The sequence below is a fragment of the Barbus barbus genome, assembly GCF_936440315.1.
Source record: "Barbus barbus genome assembly, chromosome: 8".
Taxonomy (NCBI): domain Eukaryota; kingdom Metazoa; phylum Chordata; class Actinopteri; order Cypriniformes; family Cyprinidae; genus Barbus; species Barbus barbus.
This window is the reverse complement of record NC_136736.1, coordinates 245,696-270,000: the sequence shown is the minus strand read 5'-3', so window position 1 is coordinate 270,000 and position 24,305 is coordinate 245,696. Positions and strand designations below refer to the sequence as shown.

General features: G+C 41.2%; 1 protein-coding gene across 2 annotated transcripts in view; it reads left to right on the top strand.

Moving 5' to 3' along the window:
- Positions 1–19,170, top strand: part of cdc37 (cell division cycle 37 homolog) — a 23,791-nt gene extending 4,621 nt beyond the window's left edge. The window contains exons 2-10 of one of the 2 annotated variants that reach the window (XR_013784547.1): positions 7,063–7,344; positions 7,418–7,520; positions 7,873–7,988; positions 12,420–12,542; positions 13,924–14,106; positions 14,510–14,581; positions 15,130–16,572; positions 16,704–16,876; positions 18,891–19,170. Coding sequence is in view for 1 of the 2 variants with exons in the window: in XM_079423513.1 (XP_079279639.1) it covers positions 7,063–7,344; positions 7,418–7,520; positions 7,873–7,988; positions 12,420–12,542; positions 13,924–14,106; positions 14,510–14,581; positions 15,130–15,249 (999 nt within the window). In the remaining variant the exon portion in view is untranslated. Of the gene's footprint in view, positions 1–7,062; positions 7,345–7,417; positions 7,521–7,872; positions 7,989–12,419; positions 12,543–13,923; positions 14,107–14,509; positions 14,582–15,129; positions 18,834–18,890 lie in introns of those variants that run through there. The other variant, XM_079423513.1, reaches the window with a different exon arrangement.
- The last annotated feature ends 5,135 nt before the right edge of the window (positions 19,171–24,305 follow it).

Here is a 24,305-nt window from a genome sequence, read left to right as displayed (position 1 = left end):
TCTAATCTTCTGAATGATTATTTTAGGTTCAAATGTGTGTGTAAGGATTTGGAAACAGAGTACGGCTGTTTCTAAAGCATGCAGCGCCACCTGCTGTTCAAAACTAACCTCAGAATCGATTCCAGAGGAATCGCGATGCATTTGGAAAATTGCAGAATCGATACTGAATAATTTCTCCATTCGCGATGCATCGATGTATTGTCCCAGCCCTATTGCTTAGCATCTCAACCGATTTGAATCGATTTTCAACTGGCTCGCGGTTCATCATTACATCCCTACATTTAAGACTCTTAAAAATTATTTTGTAATCTATTATTACTTTATATATTTGGCTGTCTGATGGATTCATGTTATTTCTGAGTTGGGCTTTCAATTGAAAATCCCTCACTGATCTTGACTGAATCACTTTTGTAACCTCAGTCTATGTTTTATTGCCTGTTGTTTGGCGTTAACTACTGTAATGCAACGTGCATCTGTGTATGCGATTATTCTGGAAATATGATCCAATATAATTTATCCTTATTTAGAGTATAGGACTATTTTATTTTGATCTGCAGTTTAATAAAAGTTAAACATAAAGACAAATAGTAGCACTGCATGTGTTTCTGAATATTTATTTAAACAGACTGTATAATGATTAAAAACGATTAAAAACGATTAAATTAAAATACGCAAATTCCTTCACAGCCTATTCATACAGCGCACAGTGTATACAGTATAATTATGCTTAATTAAGCTGAGATATAGCACTATAAATTCAAAACTATAAGGTTTTGTTGTAAACGGATGAAGACATTGTAGTAGCCAACTATCTCAGCAGCCCAACACTGAACATTATATTGTGGGCATTGTATTTTGATAAAATTTGATTTTAATAAAATAAAAATAATAAAAATTAAAATACAAAAATTAGATTTAAATTACCCCTGCTTCTAAATAAAGCAGTTATTTTTATTCCGTTAAAAAACGGGCCAAAAGAACCGTTTTTGCTCAGAGTTCGTTTTTAATTCCTGCGTGACTTTAGTCATACATAATAAATATCAAATTAAAAGCAGACGACACAGAGTACCCATAGCAACAAGAAATATATTCAAGAACTCTTTTATACCATCTGCTATTACTTTATTAAATAAATTATTTATAACCAGTTCTGTTTATATTATGTAATTAATTGCTGTTGTTTGTGTGTTAATATTATTTAGTTATTTATCTATTTGTGGTTTTAGTGCTATTGGCCTAATTTCTATATACTTATTGTGTGTCAAGTGTCTGATACTTGGGGCAGGATGTTCAAATTCAAGTTGAGCTTTATTGTCATTCTGCTACATGTGTGGACATATAGTGGAACGAAATGTCATGTCTCGCAGGACCACGGTGCTACATAGTAGTTAAACATAAGATAAACATACAACAATGCAAGTATAAGAGAGAGAAAAAAAAGACCATCTGACTATACATGTACTATAAATACTATAACTACTATTCCTAGTTGCCTAAACATACACAAACTGAGACTACAAAAACTTTACATATATACTGTACATGAAATTGTGCAAAAAGATAGAAATAAAAATAAAAATTGTATATATATTTCGTACATTAAATTGTTGTGCAGATTAAAGAGAGATTTTGTGGGAAGCAGCGCATAGTGCAAAAAGATTTGTAGTGCAATGCTCAAGTAAACATTTTTTTTTTTTTATTGAGTCTTTGTAGCAGGGAGTGTTCATAGAAAGTGTCTAGTGTGCATATAGTGGGATTGTACTATATTTTGCACATTAGGAAATGTGCATGTGTAGGATAATTGCACATTAGGAAAAGTTGTCAACTGTATTAATGAGTTAGGTGAGTGGGGGGTCAGAGGGGGACAGGGAGATTGGAGTTAAGAGCTCTCACAGCCTGGGGAAAAAAGCTGTTGAGCAATCTGACAGAGCGAGCTTTGATACTCCGGTACCTTCTACCTGATGATAGGAGCTGGAAGAGGTTGTGGGAGGGGTGGGTGGGGTCTTTCACCATGCTGGAGGCCTTGCTGAAGCATCGTGTAAGGAAAATGTCCAGGATGGAGGGGAGAGGGGCACCGATGATATTTGCGGCAGTGTTCACTGTCCGTTGTAGGGTCTTGCGGTCAGCAGCACTGCAGTTCCCGTACCAGACAGTGATGCAGGTGGTCAGCACACTCTCAATGGTGCCTCTGTAGAAAGTAGTGAGGATGGGTGGCGGGAGACTTGCCCTTTTCAGCCGGCGGAGAAAGTGGAGGCGCTGTTGTCCCTTCTTGTTGAGTGACGTTGGTGGTCCAGGTGAGATCCTCTGAGATGTGCACCCCCAGGAATTTAGTGCTGCCGACTCTCTCCACGGTTGACCCGTTGATGGTCAGTGGGGTGTGGTCAACAGAGTTTCTCCTGAAGTCCATCACAACCTCTTTTGTCTTACTCGCATTGAGGGACAGGTTGTTAGCACCACACCATTTCGCCAGTTGTGCCACTTCCTCTCTGTAGAGCGTTTCATTGTTGTTGCTGATGAAGCCTACCACAGTTGTGTCATCAGCAAACTTGATGATGTGGTTGGAGCGGGACTTGGCAGTGCAGTCGTGGGTCAGCAGCGTGAAGAGCAGCGGGCTGAGCACACAGCCTTGTGGGGCACCTGTGCTCAGTGTGGTAGTGCTGGAGGAGTTGCGGCCGGCACGGACTGACTGAGGTCTTGCAGTTAAAAAGTCCAGGATCCAATTACAGAGGGGGGTGTTAAGGCCCAGCAAGTTTAGTTTGTGGATGAGCTGTTGTGGGATTATAGTGTTGAATGCTGAGCTGAAGACGATGAACAGCATTCTTACATAAGAGTCTTTCTGTTCCAGGTGAGTAAGAGCTAGGTGGAGAGTGGTGGATATTGCATCGTCCGTGAAACGGTTTGGACGGTATGCAAACTGGAATGGGTCCAGTGTGTTTGGGAGACTGGACTTGATGTGATGCATGACTAACCTCTCAAATCACTTCAGCATGATTGGGGTCAGTGCTATGGGACTATAGTCATTCAGACAGGACACGGGTGACTTCTTTGGTACTGGAATTATGGAGGTGGATTTGAGACACGTGGGGACGACTGCCTGGCTCAGCGAGGTGTTGAAGATATCTGTTAGGACATCCGTCAGCTGTGCAGCACAGTCTCTCAGAACACGGCCAGGTATGTTGTCAGGGCCCGCAGCCTTTCGTGGGTTAATCCAGGACATTGTCTTCCTTACGTCGGCTGGAGAGAGACAGAGTACCTGGTCGTTTGGAGATGTGAGTAGCTTCTGTGCAGATGTGTCGTTCTGTATCTCAAATCGTGAGTAGAAGTGGTTGAGTGTATCTGGTAAGGATGTGTCATTCTCACTGGCCTGTGGTCGGGGCTTGTAGTCAGTGATGGTCTGAATGGCTTGCCACAGGGACCGAGTGTCTTTACTGTTTGTGGAGTTGTTGTTAATTTTTTTACCATATTGGTATTTTGCCTTCTTGATGCCATGAGACAGATTGGCTCTTGCTGTTTTGAGGGCTGCTTTGTCTCCTGATCTGAATGCTTCATCTCTGGTCTTTAGCAGCCCACGAACCTCTGCTGTCATCCATGGCTTCTGGTTTGCACGTGTGGTGATGGTCTTGGTGACTGTCACATCATCTATGCACTTTTTGATGTAAGCAGTAACAGTTTCAGTGTACTCCTGCAGGTCTGTGTGGTTGTTGTAGGTGGCTGCCTCTTTAAACGTGTTCCAGTCTGTGTCCTGGAAGCAGTCCTGTAGTGGTGAGGTGGCATTGTCTGGCCATACTGTGATCTGCATTTGAACCGGTTTGGCGAGTTTGAGAAGTGGTCTATATGCTGGGATTAGCATAACAGTGATGTGGTTCGAGTACCCGAGGTGGGGGCGGGGTTCAGCTTTGTATGCATTTTTCTCTGTTGTATAAACAAAGTCCAGTGTGTTGTTTCCCCTTGTTGCAAAGTTCACATGTTGGTAGAACTTTGGTAAAACTGTCTTTAGGTTTGCATGGTTGAAGTCACCGGCTATGTTATTTGTTTGTTGTTCACTGATGGCGCTATACAATTCACGAAGCGCGTCCTTAGCGTTTGCACACGGGGGTATGTAGACCGTGACAATAACAATGACCGTGAACTCCCGCGGCAGATAGAACGGTCGACACTTCACAACCATAAACTCCAGCAGCGATGAACAGTGTTTTGATAATACCGCAGCATTGTTACACCAGTCTTTCTTGATATACACACACACAAGCCACCGCCGCGGGTCTTACCAGATAGTGATGAATCTCTATCCGCTCGGAAGCTGGAGTGATTTCCTTATGAGTTAGCGGTAAACTGACACTATTTGGAGACGAACAGATGACATTAAAAGACATAAAAGCACCGTCTTTGGGACCCGGAGCAGCCGGGTATGTATTTTAAATGGTTTCATGGTGCTCGTTGTTTTGTTTTAAAACATTGTCGCAATGTTTGCAATTGACATTATCGGGATTTAAAATGAAATGATCCCAAACGCAAGAACGCATGGAGTAGTGATCCGTTTCCAAAACCATCAGCGTTGCAACTGAAAAACACACTGTTACCCATTTGAAACATTTTAATGCGAGTATTGACACAAGTGAGGTACAAAGCTTTGTTAATAAGAGAAATAATTGGTTAGCAGGCAAATGCTTTTGGATTCATGTCGTTCGAGCGCATACATTTAAATCAAGCCATACGCGGCTTTGTGTTCTGTTTTGCCAGATGGTCACGAATTTAATATTTATTGTTTCTTTTCCCATATCCTCACTGTCTCACCCTCTAGATTCGCAGGTTTATTTTATTGTTGTTTTAATCACTGTTTTCGCATCTCTTACTGTGGTAAACGTGGGGGGAAATGAGAGATTTTGTGGCCATGAATTAATAATTCATTACTATGACTTAAATTGCTCCCGCATTTAAATTCATGGGTTTTCTAGGAAACAAATGAATGAAACCTGGACAGTGGCCACAAATTAATATGTCGTAGGAACGAATTAACAAGTTGTATGAATGAATAGCCTCTATAGTATCTGTCCTGCTTGTGCGATATGCAACAATCATCTAGGGAAATTATAATTGAACATGACTTATTACTACATTTCAATACAAAATATCTTTGTATCTGTTTTAATGTACTTTTAAAGTTTGGATCACATTAAAAGCGTAGTTTGTACATTAGTAAGATCCGGCCCCTTCACTGTCACTCACAGACGTTTGCACGTGTTTTGCGCTTTAGAGCCGCACATTAAGAGAGCCCAGGTTAAAGAGATGTGTCTTTAATCTAGATTTAAACTGACAAGAGTGTGTCTGCTTCCCGAACAGTGTTGGGTAGATTGTTTCAGAGTTTGGGCGCTAAATAGGAAAAGGATCTGCCGCCCGCAGTTGATTTTGATATTCTAGATATTATCAAATGGCCAGAGTTTTGAGATCGCAGCGGATGTGAAGGATTATAATGTGATAAGAGCTCACTCAAATACTGAGGAGTTAAACCATTCAGGGCTTTATAGGTAATTAACAAGATCTTAAAATGTATACAATGTTTAATAGGAAGCCAGTGCAGTGTTGACAGAACCAGGCTAATGAATGAATGAATGAATGATGCATTTATATAGCGCTTTATTGTGCATTGCTGTACACCCAAAGCACTTTACAATCATGTGGGGGTCTCTCCTCAACCACCACCAGTGTGCAGCATCCACTTGGATGATGCAACGGCAGCCACACAACAACGGCACCAGTGCGCTCACCACACACCAGCTACAGATGGAGAGGAGAGAGTGATAGAGACAATCAAGTGTATGGGGATTATTAGGAGGCCATGATAGACAAGGGCCAGTAGAGGGAATTTGGCCAGGACACCGGGGTTACACCCCTACTCTTTACGAGAAGTGCCATGGGATTTTTTAATGACCACAGAGAGTCAGGACCTCGGTTTAACGTCTCATCTGAAAGACGGTGCTTTTTTTACAGTATAGTGTCCCAGTCACTATACCGGGGCGTTAGGACCCACACAGACCGCAGGGTGAGCACCCCCTGCTGGCCTCACTAACACCTCTTCCAACAGCAACCTAGTTTTCCCAGGAGGTCTCCCATCCAGGTACTGACCAGGCTCAACCCTGCTTAGCTTCAGTGAGCAACCGGTCTTGGGCTGCAGGGTGATATGGCTGTGGCGTAATGTGGTCATACTTCCTGGTTCTAGTAAGAACTCTAGCTGCTGCATTTTGAACCAACTGGAGTTTGATTATTAAACGTGCAGCGCAACCACCCAATAAAGCATTACAATAATCTAACCTTGAGGTCATGAATGCATGAATTGTTTCTGCATTTGACATTGAGAGCATAGGTTGTAATTTATATATATTTTTAAGGTGAAAAAAAGCAGTTTTACAAATGCTAGAAAAGTGGTTGTCAAAGGAGAGATTGCGATCAAACAGCACACCTAGGTTCCTAACTGATGACGAAGAATTTACAGAGCAGCCATCAAGTGTTAGATAGTGTTCTAGGTTATTACTTGTGGGGGTTTTTAAATTAACGATAATTATAGGCGATAATTAACACCTGTTTTTCCAGAATTTAGCAGTAAGAAATTACTCGTCATCCAGTTTTTTATATCGACTATGCATTCCATAAGTTTCTCAATTTGGTAAGTTTCTCCGGGCCACGAAGAAATATAGAGCTGAGTATCATCAGCATAACAGTGAAAGCTAACACCATGTCTCCTGATAATATCTCCCAAGGGTAACATGTAAAGCGTGAAAAGTAACGGCCCTAGTACTGAGCCTTGAGGTACTCCATACTGCACTTGTGATTGGTATGATGCCTCTTCATTGTGTGTGTGTGTGTGTGTGTGTGTGAGAGCGTGTTACAGACGTGTGTGTATGTGTTACTGGTGTGTGTGTGTTTGTTTGTGTGTGTTACTGACGTGTGTGTTTGTTTGTGTGTGTTACTGACGTGTGTGTGTGTGTGTGTTTGTTTGTGTGTGTTACTGACGTGTGTGTGTGTGTGATAGAGTATGTTACTGATGTGTGTGTGTTTCTCCCCGAGGCTCGTGTGGAGCGTATGGAGGCGTTCCTGCAGAAGGGCGAGGAGCTGCAGAAGGGTCTGGTGGAGAGCCGCAGGAGGCTGGCGGAGGCACAGCGGCGAGTGCAGGAGCTCAGCTCAGCCTCCACCCCTGAGACCAGAGCCCAGCTGACCTCTGCCCAGGAGGAGGAGAAGCAGCTGAGGAGGGAGGAGCGCTCCTGGGAGAAGAAGATGGAGGAGCACCGGCGGGAGGAGAAGAAGATGCCCTGGAACGTGGACACGCTCAGCAAGGAGGGCTTCAGCAAGGTATGCTAGTGTTGCGAGACACGCTAGCGCTAGCTCCCAGACACGCCACTGATGCTCTGCTTCTGTGTTTCAGAGTGTCGTCAACGTCAAGCCGGAGAAGGAGGAGACGGAGGAGGAGAAGGAGGAGAAACACAAGAGCTTCGTGGAGAAACACGAGAAGCAGATCAAACACTTTGGTGAGCTATAGCTCCTCTGGTCTGAAACTCCTGCTACAATCAGATAATCTGTCTACTGCACAATCTCTCTCTCCTTTAGTTTGCCGGTCATAGAGAAGCGATTGGTGCAGAGCTCACACTGAACCAGCTCTGCTGTACTGAGCCGATTCTGATTGGCTGTTGTGTTCATGTCTGTGATTGGCTGCAGTGATCTGCGCTGCAGAAACACTCTTCACACAAAAACAGGAGCCGACACTGAACAGCGAGTTAATAACACAGCTGATATCAGGAGGAGTGAACCAGTGTTTAGACCACCCTCAAACTGCAGCGTCTCAGGACTGACCTCATGACGTGTGTGTGTGTGTGTGTGCAGGTATGCTGCGGCGCTGGGACGACTCTCAGAAGTACCTGTCTGACAATCCTCACCTAGTTTGCGAGGAAACAGCCAACTATTTGGTCATCATGTGCATCGATCTGGAGGTGGAGGAGGTAACGAGTGTGTGTGTGTGCGCGTGTGTGTGTTAGGGCTGGGTTTTGACACAAATTTCAGGATTCGATTCTCATTCACATTGTTTGAGCAGGCTATATGCAGACAAGCTAGAAGTATTTTATCTGACAAAACACATGCGCTTTACCCTGAGTATAGGCTGATGAATTCAGGGAGGAGGTTTAGGGCCCCATTGTGTAGGTACAATAGGTATAAATATTATTTTATCCCGTTGTTAGTTACATTTTTTAATGATCAAAAGGGAATGTATTTTGAGGGTTTGGTGGGGGTTAGGGTGGGAGTGTTATCTACATAAGCTCACCTGGTTAAATTGTACTGCATTTTGAGTATTTTCTATATATGTTTAAAATGCCCTTTATGTTAATGTTATGTATTATGTTATGTTATGCAGCAGGCCCTTTGTCCAAGCCAAATGTCTTCCACGGGAGACAAATAAAGTTAACCTAACAAGCTTTTGATTCGATTCAATATTGATTATTTTGGATATATATATCAGGTACAGTACATGCCAAATTTTCTCAAGAAAAAAAACTAATGCTGTAAAATATACACGAGTCAGTTGGCAGTACATTACTATAATACTGAAGGTTAAAACTGACTTTTTTTTAACTGCTTAAATTACACTTAATGAAGCTTTTATAATAAGTTACAATTACATAATATTTCTACTTCAATTTTTTTTATATATAAACATTTAAATGGTGGCTGTCATAACAAATATAAATTAAACATTGAAGAACAGCAAAAATAATGAATGTAATATGCATATATTTAGCAAAATGCCCCTCTCTACAGTTTATGTTTCTGTCTGACTAATAGGGGTGGCACGGTACACAGATGTCACAGTTCGGTACGATTTCAGTACAACAGGAAAAAAACAACAAATCTACTATGCTTGGTTTATTTTAATTTATTTTGAACAGAGTTGTACAGTAGTAATACTAAATATTATATTACATATATATAATCTGCAGTACATGTATACATACAAGGAATAAATTCTTGAAATATATTTGATTTAGTTAACAGATAAAAAACTGTGCGACACATAACATAGCCTATATATGCTGAGTTTCAGTTCATTTTTGTGACAGGCTTAATTTGTTCACAGAAAGGAAACTCAAATGGTTTTGTTTTCATTGTGAGTGTACACAAATAAAAGCAGACAATTATACAGTGATGCATTATTAAGACGATAAGTGTTTAAAGTTGATTCTGCTACTATATGGAAACAGTTGAAGTGATCGCGTCACACACACACACACACACATCAGTTCCAGCATTGCTAAAGTTGGTGCTATATCAAAATAAAATACAAACATCAGCGCGCCCGTCTCTGTGTCACCGTTAGGGCTGCCACTAATGACTATTTTTGTCTTTTTTTTAAAGCAAAAGTGAAGTGCAACAGAGTGCAAGAAGCAAGTGTCCATCTCATAGTCCAAATCACTGAAATCAGTTCAGTATTATAGTGTGAGAATGACAACATATCCACGTGTTCTAGTCTACTAATAATAAAATTACAATCAAAAAACACTTTTTAAAGTAGTATTTACCAGAATTTATTTAGGTGAAAAATGTAAATGTGCAGTATTTCTGAAAAAACTTTTTTTTTTTTATATATATAAAATCAATTAATTGGAGATGCTTTTTATTAATTAATTTAATGGAACAATTAAAATGGAATCCAGAAAATAATGGAAAACAGAATTTTGTACAGATAACACTGTACAACTCAATTAATTAATACAATTTTAAAAACTGAATTTGGAAATAAAACTGTTCTCATAGGACACTATAATTATAATATTATTTTTGGTAATAAAAATGGATTTAAGTGAACGATAGCTTTTAAAATGACTTAAAATACATATATAATAGCAATGGAGCAATAATAATTAGTTCAAATAAAGTATCAAAAGCAAGAAATCATATGGTTTTATTGAACAAAACTGTTAAAATATATAATGTATTATAAACAATAGAGCTAATGTAGATTACGCATCACAACAAAGGCCTGCAGGGGCGCTGACGGCCTGATGATTGTTTTTACACATTACTGTTTAATACTGACCAAGCACCATTTAATTCAAACGTACAATTATTCTTTGATATTTGGCCATTTCTTTAGGACAGAAATGCTATAGCTGCTGTAATTACATGAATATGTGGACATCAAACCGTGTAAACTCAGAGTGAGGGTTTGAGCTTTTATTTTGAAATCGCGATGTATTCTCCTGTTTGTGTAGATTTATAAATGATTTACCTTACAAATCTGATATGGCGCATGTCCAGATGAACGTTATAATAAACTCAAACTCACAACAACATGCAGAGATGAGTATGATAACAGTTTCTGTGGAGCTACTGTGAACGGAGCCGCTGTGAGACGCACTAACTTAACCTACACGCATGTAAATAATTAAAGCGCATATACTGTGTGAACTGCATTGCATATAAATATTGAATTAAATCATAGCGTTTGTTAATTCACAATTATGCTTAATTATGATTTTTAAATGGGCTTAATATATCGAGCAGCCTTGGAAAATAGTCTAAAAATGTGTTTTATGGATTCTCGTCCGTGAAATGCGCCACTTCCTGTATTGTGCTGGTTAGTAGACGCGAGCAAAATGAAGTCGCCGATTTTTTTTTAAAATCGACTAGTTGATTAAACTCGACGAATCGCGACAGCCCTAGTCACAGTTGGAACGCGACTGAAGTACAAAACCTATAATTTACATAAATAATAGTTTAGCATTGTTACATTCGCAAATATGGAAATATTATGGAATATTTGGATTTGTGCCGAAGGAGAGAGGTAGGATACACAAGCACAAAGCTCCATTTCGCAAACATTTGAGTGCGCAACGTCGGTCCTGGAGTGCCGCTGTCCTGTTTGAGTTTAGCTCCAACCCTAATCAAACACACCTGAACAAGGTAATCAAGGTCTTCAGAATTACTAGGGCTGTATCCGAAATCGCCCCCTATACCCTCATTCACTATTCCCTACATTAGTCCACTCATATAGTTCACTTGAAGGAGTGAATGAAAATGAGTGAGTGAATTCGGACACTAAGTGCACCGGAAGGACTGCCGCTTTTGCATAGTTAGCTTCCTGTTAAATAATCATTTGATACGGGCAGCTCCAATAGTAAGATTGAAGGATTTATCTAGAACTCAGTCACGGAAATTATGTATAAACCCTAATAGTCAATTTACAATTAATTTGTACCTGTGTTGTATTACGCCGTGGACGAGCGCTTCTAAAATGAATGGATGGATGATTCAGCTGTGGGCGCCATCTTCTGGTGAGACGCGGGAATTCATTCGGTGCGCGACTCTCTCAGTGCATTCTGGGGATTCTCTAGCCGTTGAGTGTACATCCCTTGTACACTCGTTTTTGCGGTGCATTGTGGGATTGAATGAGTGCACTCGAGAACATCCACTATGGTTTCGAACACCACTTAAAATGGCTGTCCCCTCAAATAGTGCACTATCTGAGGGTATAGGGGGCGATTTCGGATACAGCCCAGGGCTACAGGCAGGTGAGGGTTTTTTCAGGGTTGGAGCTAAACTATGCAGGACATCGGCACTCCAGGACCGACGTTGCCTACTCCTGCTTTAAAGTATAGTCCTTTGTCAGTCTATGTGAGAGATGCGTTCAGAATCAGCACATGGTCACAGTCTAGAGGGCTTTGTTTTCAAGCGCACAACTCACGACATTCGCTGTTCTTCTGCTGGCGGTTATCAAACAGCATCATTGCGGGCACCCCCTTCTGGATTGAGGGTGATTTGCCTGTATTTGTTGTAAGGCCTCATGCACTGAACCGAGATGCCCTTACCGTGACGGTTCAGTATGAATACATCGTATTCATCGTATACACTTTTTTTTTTTAGTACCACCTCGGCTGAGGTTCCAAGCGAACCATACCGTTCCCAAAAAGTGACGTGTAAACCCTGCTGATCACTGATTGGCTAGAGAGAATCGCCACAGCCTGCGTCATTGAACTTGCGGCACGAGACACAACAGACCCGCTAGATTTAAATCGGCACAGCCAGCGAAGGATCGAACGCAACGGTTTTGTTGTCTGTTGAGGAAGTACAGACTGTCCTCTTATTGATAGCCGAGGAGCGGATCCAGCGAGAGTGTGATGGAGCGACGCGGAATTAAAATGTTTTTCAGGAGTCACGGCAGTAGAGGCGGCGCAGATATAACGACACGTGAATAATCTAAACTCACTCTAAAGCGGTACTAAACTGCAGTGGAAACGCAAACCAAGCCGTGCCGTTCTGAACCGCGCTGAGCCGAGTCGTACCAGGCAGTGGAAAAGTGCCATTAGATTCTTGGGATTTAAGTTACCTGTGATTGACCCGTATGTATGTATGTGTGTGTGTGTGTGTGTATGTATCAGAAACACGCGCTCATGGAGCAGGTGGCCCATCAGACCATCGTCATGCAGTTCATCCTGGAGCTCGCCAAGAGTCTGAAGGTGGATCCACGCGGCTGCTTCCGCCAGTTCTTCACCAAAATCAAGGTGTGTGTGAAGAGATTCATCAGCAGTGTGTCAAGTCAAGTCACCTTTATTTATATAGCGCTTTTAACAATACAGATTGTGTCAAAGCAGCTTTACAGTATCAAATAGGAAAAGTTTGTCAATAATGCAAAATGGCAAGATTAAACACTCAATTTTCAGTTTAAGGCACTTTATTATTGAATTCAATGATGTCATCGTCCAGCTCAGTTCAGTTTAAATAGTATCTGTGCAATCAGGTCAACGATATCGCTGGAAATTAAGTGTCCCCAACTAAGCAAGCCAGAGGAACCAAAACCAAATCGGTGAACAGAATGGAGAAAAAACCCTTGGGAGAAACCAGGCTCAGTTGGGGGCCGGTTCTCCTCTGGCCAGATAAATTATTTTGTTCCTTTGTGCAGTGGCTCAGGAGATGAGTCTTTGAGTCTGTATACATGTCAACAAGCTGAAAAAAATAAAACCAAAGTTTTTTGAGATAATGTAATCTTGTTAAAACTGTTTTCATAAAACTGGTATCGAAAAAAGTATCGTTCAGGAACCGTTATCGAACTCAAGGTATCTGTATCAATATCGAACATTTTTGAACGATACCCAGCCCTAGTATTGAGGGTGGAGAGTGCGCTGGACATTCACTCCCCCCACCTACAATCCCTGCCGGCCCGAGACTCGAACCCACAACCTTTGGGTTACAAGTCCGACTCTCTAGCCATTAGGCCATGACTGCCCCTTAACTAGATCTTTGGGGTCAAGTTGTGTTTTTTTTAATGAGAGACTTAATAACAACCAGTTTGAAGGTTTTGCGAACATATCCTAATGACAATATCCTAATGACAATGATTAATTAATAATAGCCAAAAGAGAATCTATTACTTCTGGAAGCACCTCTTTTAGGAGCTTAAACGGAACAGGGTCTAGAGTCAGGTTTAGGGCGCTATCTGATGTGATACTGTAGCTGACGGCTACATGGTTACAATTTTATCTCTGATAGTTTCGATCTTGGAAGTAAAATAGTTCATAAAGTCATTGCTGTGTTGTTGGGAAATGTCAACACCTGCTGATGTTATATTTTTTGTTAATTTAGCCACTGTATTGAATAAATACTTGGGGTTGTGTTCGTTTTCTTCTAAAAGAGACGAAAAGTAATCAGATCTAGCAGTTTTTAAGGCTTTCCTATAGGATAGAGTACTTTCCTGCCAAGCAATACAAAATACCTCTAGTTTAGTTTTGCTCCAGCTGCACTCCATTTTCCAGGCTGGTCTCTTTAGGGCCCGAGTGTGCTCATTATACCACGGTGTTGGACTCTTTTCCTTAATCTTCCTTAAGTGATGGAGGCATGGTTCTGTGAGAGTCAGGCGTGATGACCAGATCTTCCTCCTGTGTTCAGACCGCAGACCAGCAGTATCAGGACGCCTTCACTGACGAGCTGGAGTCCTTCAAGGAGCGAGTGCGGGGACGAGCGAAGATCCGCATCGAGAAGGCCATGAAGGAGTATGAGGAGGAGGAACGACAGAAGCGGTTGGGGCCCGGCGGCCTGGATCCAGTGGAGGTGTACGAGACGCTGCCTCTGGTGAGGCACGCACACACACACTCTGGTGAAGAGCTGCAGGCAGTTGTTCAGTGGATTCAGTAATCAGCATGTTCACATGCCAGTATCAGCTCATTAAAACAACTCTTATTAAAAGTTTTCCCCGTTTACATGCACATCAGCAACTGCGTTCACATTGATTAATAAACCAACTGATTTCCCCGTAGTTACTCCGTTTACTCCTTATGTAGTCAGTTGTGATGTTAAAGTCAGCGGGAGTATTATCCTGACTGAAGCGCTTCTGCCGCACGAGACCAGAACACATGGTCATTTTCTGCCAGAGAACGCTGTCGGTGAATAAATACACACCTGAGGAAACACTGGTGCTGCAGCAGTCAGGTGCGGTGTGGGTGACCTCAGATAACGCTCTTGCTTCATCCCGCAGGAGATGCAGAAGTGCTTCGACGAGAAGGACATTCAGATGCTGCAGGAGGCCATCAGCAGGATGGACCCCACGGTCAGTGTGTGTGTGAGTGTGTGTGTGTGTGTGTGTGTGTGTGTGAGTGTGTGTGTGTGTGTGTGTGAGAGAGTGTGTGTGTGTGAGTGTGTGAGAGAGTGTGTGTGTGTGTGTGTGTGAGAGAGCGTGTGTGTGTGTGTGTGTGTGTGTGTGTGAGAGAGAGTGTGTGTGAGTGTGTGTGTGTGTGTGAGAGTGTGTGTGTGTGAGAGAGTGTGTGTGTGAGAGAGAGTGTGTGTGTGAGAGAGAGAGTGTGTGAGAGAGTGTGAGAGAGTGTGAGTGTGCGAGAGAGTGCGTGAGTGTGTGTCAGAATGTGTGTGTGAGTGTGAGAGAGGGAGAGAGTGTGTGTGTGTGTGTGTGTGTGAGAGAGAGAGTGTGTGTGTGTGTGTGTGAGAGAGAGAATGTGTGTGTGAGTGTGAGAGAGAGAGAGAGAGTGTGTGTGTGTGAGAGAGAGAGAGTGTGTGTGTGTGTGTGAGAGAGCGAGAGAGTGTGTGTGTGACGCGAGCTGCAGGCTGTGTTGAGGCTGCTCTGATCACGTGTGTGTTCGGCAGGAGGCTAAACAGCACATGAAGCGCTGCATCGACTCGGGTCTGTGGGTGCCCAATGCTCGAGCGGATGAGGAGGCAGAGAAAGAGCCGCAGGACGAGGAGGTGAAGAACGAGGAGCAGTGAGCGTCTTCAGTCCCAGTCGGACCCCGGAGCCATCATGATGACCGAGCGCTGAGGACTGCAGCACCTCTCTTCTCTCATTGTCTCTGTCTGTTATTTATGCAGTCGCTCTCACACCGTCCTCCCACTCTTCTACAGCTACACCGATTGGCCCAGTGAAGATGTGCAGTATTATAGATAGTGGAGACAGTCCAGATTAATACTAATGATGAACTGATTTAGTTGATGGATGCTGCTTTGGTCTCTTCATCTTCATATTGTTCACTCTGCTCTCTTAGCGCTGTGTTCAGTCTTTATCAGAATAAACTTGTGGGCTGATGGGAAATCTGAGTGATAGCGCGTGTGTCTCCTGATCCTACAGCTGCAGTCATGATGGTGATGTTACTTTTGTGAACGAATCGTTTTTTTTAAACTAATCTTTTAGGTGAATGTTCTGGTTCAGGTAATCCATTGACTTATATTTCTCGTTCAGTGAACTTGCTCCAGTGGTGTAGTCGGGGCCATACACACGTATACACAGTATGCTTATTTTTTTCCTTGGGCTGTTTGCGTATTACGACTTCTAAGGATCAATATTTGCGTATACCCTTGGTATATCCACTTATTTTGTTGCTTCGCAAGTCTGTAATCTACTGTAGCTTCCCCAATAATGGTGTCCAATTAGTGAAACTCGTGTTTGTTGTAATTGGTGCATTATCACTTCAGTCATTCTACCTCTTCCCGCCCATCATCGACCGAGTGCGGCGCGTGTCTGCTGCATTGAGAGAACTCCCTCCACTGGCCATCGGGAGCACCGGATATTCCCGGTGGATCGGTCGAGTAGTGAGCCGATCGCCGAAGCGAGGAAGACCTCCCCCACATTAGGCACTGTTTTTAAACTGTTTTACAGCGAACTGAAAAAAGCAAATACTCCAAAAGTGTGAATCGGTGCTATGCAATGCATCCGCCAGCCGCACGCGATGTAAAGTGATAAACAGCGCAAGTCGCTTCATCCATTCAGATGTGACACGCAATTATTATTATAGGGTGAGTGTGAGGAAAGGATGACAGGATTTATTAGAAGTAGGCCTACATTTTCTGCATTCTAGCTCAAAATCATTGCTTTGTCAAGTGCATTTCTATCTGACAAAAATACATTTGCTTTGAATTCAGTAATATCTATCATTATTTGTTTCTGTCCTATTTTATCTATTAATTTATTTACTCCATATGAAGGCCCTATAACCCAGAAAAACTTTCATGGGGGAACTCGTTGGCCGGATATGTCCAGGGCCAAATTTTAACCCCAGTCCAACCCTGCCTACACGCAAAATCCCCTCGCAGGAAGTATAATTCTCTTCCTAAATAATGCAATCAGTGTATAAATGCATAAAATAAAGGATTAAATTCAGATGTATCTGTGAAGCACTTTTTTGGGGGGGGGCGACTGGTTAATAGTAAACAACTTTTTTCTTTAGGACTACACCACTGCGCGGAGCTATTAACTCTGTGGACTAAACCACCAGCCAATAGCCTTCCAGTATGAGATGTGGAGCGTGTGATTTGTTGAATGTAGTGAAGGAATACGCCCTCCACTGACCGAGTTGCTTCGAGTCTGAACGAGAGAGAGATCCTCTTCTTGAATGAACAGGTACATGTCGTTCATGAATGAAAAGCAGTTGTTGAATGATAATGATGGCGAACAGAGCTCGACTCGTGTAGTTTGGCATATTTTCAGCAAAGAAAGAAATTTACACAACCATTGTAATGAAAACTGACTGACTAGCAGAGGTGGGTAGAGTACCCAAAAACTGTACTCAAGTAAAAGTACTTCTAGAAATATTTACTCAAGTAAAAATAAAAGTAATCATCTGAATAGTTACTTGAGTAAGAGTAAAAAAGTATCGGATAAAAAAACTACTCAAGTAGTTAGTTACTAGTTACTTTGGATCATATAGGTACTGAATAGTCTATTTTTATTTAGATATATAGATTACATTTATGTTATGTGTATACACACACACAGACACACACTGCCATTCAAAATATATATATATTAATGTAATTTATTTCAGTGATGCAAATCAGAATTTTGATCAGCCTTTACCCCAGTCTTCAGAGTCACATAATCCTTCAGAAATCATGATTTATTATCAGTGCTGCTCTTTTTAGCTTTCTATTCATCAAAGAATACTGAACAAAACGTCACAGGTTCCACAAAATATTACGCAGCAAAACTGTTTCCAACACTGGTAATAAATCGATATATTATAATGCTTTCTGAAGGATCATATGACTCTGAAAACTGGAGTAACAGCTGATGAAAATTCTGATTTGCATCACTGAATTAAATTATATTTTAAAGTAAATTAATTATGTATTATCCTATAACCTCTGACACTGAAACCTCTGAAAACGCCTCACATGACTGCTCTGAACATAACGAAACAAATGCATATTGACGGATCTTCTGTTCTGCAAAATGTAAACAAATGTAGCCTATATTTTTGCAAGCGTAAATATTGCAAAAATATGAATTGTGTCTAGAACAGGCCGCGCGCCTGTGACACTCACAAAATATGTTTTTGAGATGATTACTTTTGTTTCTTTTCTTTCTATTGCAATTGTATTTTATTTTATTCCGATTTATAGAATTGAATACTAATGAGAGATTACAAAGAAGCACAATAATATGCTGTTTCATAAAATGGACACAGGGTGGCAGCACCCACTATCAGCGGCACTCTGGGACTCTTAGCAACGCGCAGAGCAAGGTGAGCTCATAATCCGAATGAATGGAGAATGCGCAAACGTTGTCCTGCGTCGCTGATTTCTATCTAATATTTCCAATATTTCCAGGTTAGTTACACGACTTTTAGGTGACTACAGATGTTTATAAGCTAATATGAGTCCCCGGTGATGTGTGGTCTGTAAACTAAAAGTATGTCAAATGTGTAAACGGTTAAGTCTGATGGTACGTAGCTAAGAAAATGGCGGCCGACTCCGCATCAATTGTTTCTTTTGTTTGTTCCTTGCGGCTCCGGGGCATTTGTGAGTTATTGCTGTGTGTGTGTAGTACAATGTTTAAAGGTTAGTAAGTTATTTCGAATGTATAGAGTAAGACCAGTTACGGCTGCAGCCTTGTTAATGGCACACGTTAATATTAGACAATGATACAGTGTCAGTTCATAGGAGTGGGCGCCAAGTTATGAAACAGATATGTTTATTGAAGTTTGTGTTCATATAGTGTGAATGTAATACAGTTTAACTGCAAATGAGATTTATTCTGTTGTATAAAGTGAACACTTATAAAATGTACAGTTAGTACAAAAATTACTCTTTAGATGAGAGGACAAAGATGTGATTTAAAGGGAAAATGTTTGTTTTTGGTTTTATACAAATTTTGATAAGTTGATGTTTGGAAAATATGTGAGGATACATTTATGTGAAAACAGACCTTGGAAGAATATATGGCTTCATGTTATCCAAATGTGGGTATAACCTGTGCTTCAATGTAAAGCAGACAAAATAACAGAAAATAATTCATGATTGCAGATTCAAAGTTAAAATGAAGTTAAAAAAATAAACTTAATCCGAATGAATGGAGAATGAGCAAACGTTGTCCTGCGTCGCTGATTTCTATCTAATATTTCCAATATTTCCAGATTTCCAGCACTCCTATCAGAGGATTACACATATATATCTGCCAGCGGAGACCTAGCCGGGACCCGCTACACGCCGCTGCGCAGAGCTAACGCAGGTTCCGCGGGTGTTCGTTTCATACTCTGTGACAGCTTATTTAATGTATAGATTATACATTGTATTTAATGTAAGGTACATGTACAACAAACTGGTGATGTCATAGTGGTATCGTGGCCTATACCTGTGGAACAGTAGACAGCACACGCGGTGTTCATCTAATAAAGATCTTCATATAGCTCTAGCAAGCAAGCCTTTGCAGATTTGCTTTCAACTGACTGTAGATCCAAAGCCACGTCTTCAGCGCTCTTGATGTTCTTAAACTCTGGCTGTGTCCAAATTCAGGGTCTGCATCCTTCGGAGTACTCATTTGAAGGATGTTACGTCACAGCGCCGCGACGAAGGCTGTCCAAATTCGTAGGATCCTTCAAATGCGGCCCACAAATACGTCCTCCTTTTCCCCGAATTGGAAGGATGGGTGTGGTGGATCCTTTCCCGTCCTACCTATCCCATAATTATTTTCGGCAGAGCGTAATGGCGGACGAAGCGAGCGGTAGCGGAGTGGGAGAGGAGTTTCTCTGACAAAACAAGCTAAAGTTTATGCTTCGGCTCAATGAATTTGTAGGAGAAATTAGTAGAATACTTAAAAACAAATAAAAATAGGCTATAATGGCTTACCTGGATGTGACTGTCTTGTAGTCTGATATAAAAAACTCTCCGACAACGAGCAAAGAAAGTATTTAATTTATTTAATTGCTTTATTTCTTCCAAAAGAATTAAAATGAGGAGAATAACTCTTTGTTTGTCCATTTTCCCGCTTCTTGCTTGGCGCTGTCACGGTTGCTAGGCGACAGGATATGAGCAACGGGTAAGGGAGGGAACTGAAAGAAGGGTAGGCTGTCCAAATTCACAAACACCGACTTCCGGGTTTTGCGGACGTCGGAGGATCCCTCCTCCTTCAACCGGGTAGGAAGGATCCTAAGGAGGATGCAGACCCTGAATTTGGACACAGCCTCTGTTATCTGAGAGAGAACCGCTTCAGAGACTCAGCGCGTGCGGCAGGGAACTGATCGAATCATTCAAACTGATTCGCGAACCGATTCACTGGTTTGCCAACTGGTTTAATAAAGCCTTTAAACAGAATCGACTCAAAAGAATGAATCATTCGCGAACGGGCATCGTTCATTGCCCAGAGAAAAGTAGACGGCGCGTTTGGAATAAACTGAAGCATTTTTAACTTGTATTGCATTAAGATACAGTAACGAGAGGAGAGTCGCCCACAGTAACGAAGTAAAAGTACCGTTTTTTCTCTAAAAATATACTTGAATAAAAGTACCCATTTTAAAATATACTCTAAAAGTATTAGTTACCCAAAAAATGTACTCAAGTAAATGTAACGAAGTAAATGTAACTCGTTACTACCCACCTCTGCTGACTAGGGGTTTTTGACTTAGTTTTATGGTGTATTTTGCACTTCAAGATCTCTCTTGTTCAGACTCGTTCAGTACTCTGTACAGTAGTCAAGTGAATTGTTAAAAGTGCAAAATACCACAAACTAAAGTTTAAAACACAGTAACGTTAGTGGGTCAGTTTTCATAGCAATGGTAAAGTGTAGGGTAAATGCACCTATTAAGCACACTTCCATTTTTGAGCTCAGATTATAAAAAGAAAAAATAATTAATTATCTTACTTGATGTCTTAACCAATTGATATGTTTGTTACTATATACCTCCTATAATTTGAAGTCAATCAGATCATTGCACTCTGAGATATGAGTCTCCATGTGTTCACACTGTCTGGCGGCCATTTTGAAAACTGTCTGAAAACTTTCACCAAAAGAGGAGCTCCTTATTACGGTGGCCGAGAAGTGCAAAACAAATCACGATTCTGAAAACTAAATAACAAATTGCGAACGTTGTTACCGTTTCGCCACAAAGAAGAGGCCAAGAAATGCAGCTACTTGCTCTTATGCTCGTCGGGGGGGAACGGCAGGGATATATAAAACACACGGAATCTCAACGCGGACGAAGACAAGTTGCTCATAACTTACTATGATCATTTTGAAGCTTGTGTAGTACCAAAGGCTAATCCAATGTTTGCAAGATACAAGTTCAATGAGAAAATGCAGTCTGCCACGGAAACTGAGCCCAAACTGCTGGTTAAAGACTGGTTACATGAGCCCAGAGGATATGTGAGAGACCGTGTCGTTTTCGGCATTTACTCCCCACTAGTTCAATGGAAATTACTCAATCAGGGTGCTGAATTAGCATTAGAGAAAGCAACTGACCGCCAGATCGCATGAGATTGCGCAAGCCCTGGGCCCGTATTCATCAAGCCTCTGAGAATTACTCTCAAGAACACTGCTAACAGTTAAGTGTAAAAAAATTCTGGGCTCAAAGCTGCACCTAAAAGTTAGTTATCAATCATCTCAGTGGTAATTTAAGCAAAGTGTCAGACTGAATCTTAAATTTCAGTCTTGGAGACGATTCACAACACTTGGCTGTAGGCAGGGCCGCTGCTGCCAAATGGGGGCCCTAAGCAGGATTGTATTGTTGTGCCCCCTCCCTCAAATATTATGGGGGGGGGGACTACTATAGGGGTCAAAATAGAAATTTTATAAACTATAAAACTAAATAAATTGTAATTAAATTGTATTATTTACAAATTACAATTGTAGCTCTAGACAGTTACCTATGGCAGTAATACAGTTGTCCGATTGATTTTCTAAGCAGTTTTGCTACGATAAAACCATGGTTAATTTTTGTAAGGGTTGTGATGTCCTTGTTTTTTGTTGAAGAAATTATAGAGGCTGTCTCATCTATAGTAAAAGGTGGCCAAAAATGAAAGATTAAGTGGATATTTGAATTAAATGTTTGGTCAATAGCCCATTAAACAAGGACTTGATCGTCCTGTAACTGTAACAGCAGGAATTACCAGGCCTTTGGCGCCCTTTACAGACATTTATAACATGTAATCAGAGCTGGGTAGATTACTTACAAATTGTAATCCGTTACTGATTCCAGATTACATGACAAAAACTGTAGTCAGTAACATAATCCGTTACATTTCACATTTAGGTAATATAATCAGACTACTTTTATATTACTTTTGATTTAACTCGTTTATCACATTGATTTAAATAGCATTATCTTGTACCATAATGATGTAAAAAATGCAAAGAGTAAGAACGTGTTCCATTCATTGTAATTTACAACATGAAGTGCATTAAACATTATATTATATCAAGGTTTCCCAAACTAGGGTTCGTAAAGGAACAGCAGGGGGGTTGTGAGTTTAATGAAAAGCTGACAATTAATTAAATCATAAAAAATTAAAATAAATCATTTTAAAACAAACTCCCTTTCGAGGAAAGTTTCTTCACTAGGTGGCCATATTTGCAACGCCACCGGGCAGCTGGTACAAGACATCTTAATGAATGGAGGAAACCTGAAATCTCAAAAACTGCTTGCTGATCTCACAATTAAATTACATATGTCAAATCAGAATCAGAATGAGCTTTATTGGCCAAGTATGTTTACACCCATGTAGCCCTCTCGCTCTCGGCGTGCTTGCTGGCCTCTAGCACCGCCGCTGCTTCTCTGCACTGTGTTGTGTGTGTGTGTGTGTGTGTGTGTGTTCGTGGGTGGTGTGTGTGTGTGGGTGGTGTGTGTGTGTGTTCGTGGGTGGTGGTAGAGAGGAGATGCGGACACAGAGGGGTTCGGGATCGTGGCTTGACCGTTTATTCCACAGCACGGCATTTATAGTGTTGATAACATGAACTCACTTAAGGTTTATCTAGTAAAGTACATTTCAATGCACATTCAATTCAATAACAATCTCTCGCTGCTTATATAATCATGCATAGCTTTGCATCAGCCACCCTGTATTATCACACTCCAAAGAGAGAACAAAAAAAAAACATTTTAACTCTCCATATTACTCTGCATTTAGGTCTTTAGCAGTTTAGAACACAAAATATCTCAATAGACAGAACTTTAGAGCGATAACAACAAAGATACTTTAAATTGAAATTTCCACTACTATTAACACATATTACCTATAGTGTTGATAACATGAACTGAAGAAAAGATGGCCCCTATCAACACTACGGTACATCAAAAGGCTCAAACCGTGCTAAAAGTACTTGAAACTGCCCTAACACAAGTGTCATAGCGACATCTTGTGGTCAACCCAAAACACTGCCCTACACATACAAGGAATTTGTTGTAGTGACAGAAGCTCCACAGTGCAACAGAAAGACAGCAACAGGACAGGACACAGGTAATAAAAACAAAATAACAAGAAATAGCCAATAACCAATGTACAAAGCAGCAAAAAAAAAAAAAAAAAAAATATATATATAATATAGACAACTATGTATGTACAGGTCAAGTATGTGCAAATTAGAAATGAAAAAAATAAAATAAGTGAGTGTGGTGAATGGATAATGTATTAGTTGTGTGTTCCACGTTTATTATTGAGTGTTCATGAGATGGATTGACTGAGGGAAGAAACTGTTCCTGTGTCTGGTCGTTCTGGTGCTCAGAGCTCTGTAGCGTCGACCAGATGGTAACAGTTCAAAGAGGGAGTGTGCTGGATGTGAGGGGTCCAGAGTGATTTTACCAGCTCTTTTGCTCACTCTGGATAAGTACAGTTCTTGGAGAGTGGGGAGGGTTGTACCAATGATTCGCTCAGCAGTCCGGACTACCCTCCGTAGTCTTCTGAGGTCAGATTTGGTAGCTGAGCTGAACCAGACAGTTATTGAAGTGGAGAGGATGGATTCAATGATGGCGGAGTAGAACTTCAGTTTCAGTAAGTCCTGTGGCAGGTTGAACTTCCTCAGCTGGCAAAAAGTTTTGGAATGCCTGCATTACATGTAACGAAGACATAACGTGAACGTGCATTTTAATTAGTTATAATTAATAATACATGGCTAAGAAAAAACCTACAGAGTAATAATTCAAATAAAAATGAATGTGTCCATCAGTAGTTGATGCAATGTTGAAACCCTTCTTAAACCTGAAATGATTTTTGTAAATCCAGTGGTCAAATGTTGTCGCCACCTGACTAATGACTGATCTTTGTGTGAACGTCCACAAAACTGGACTACATGTACATATATAATATGTATATAATCAGTAGGCTATTTTAAAAAGGAAAATCTACGACAGACCGGTACATCGACCGCATTACTGCAGAAGATGCACCGATCCGTCTGTCAATCTCCCGTTCCATCCTTCCTTCACTCGTGAACAAAACCCCAAGATACTTAAACTCCTCCACTTGAGGCAGGAACTCTCCACCAACCTGAAGTGGGCAAACCACCCTTTTCCGACTGAGGACCATGGCCTCGGATTTGGAGGTGCTGATTCTCATCCCAG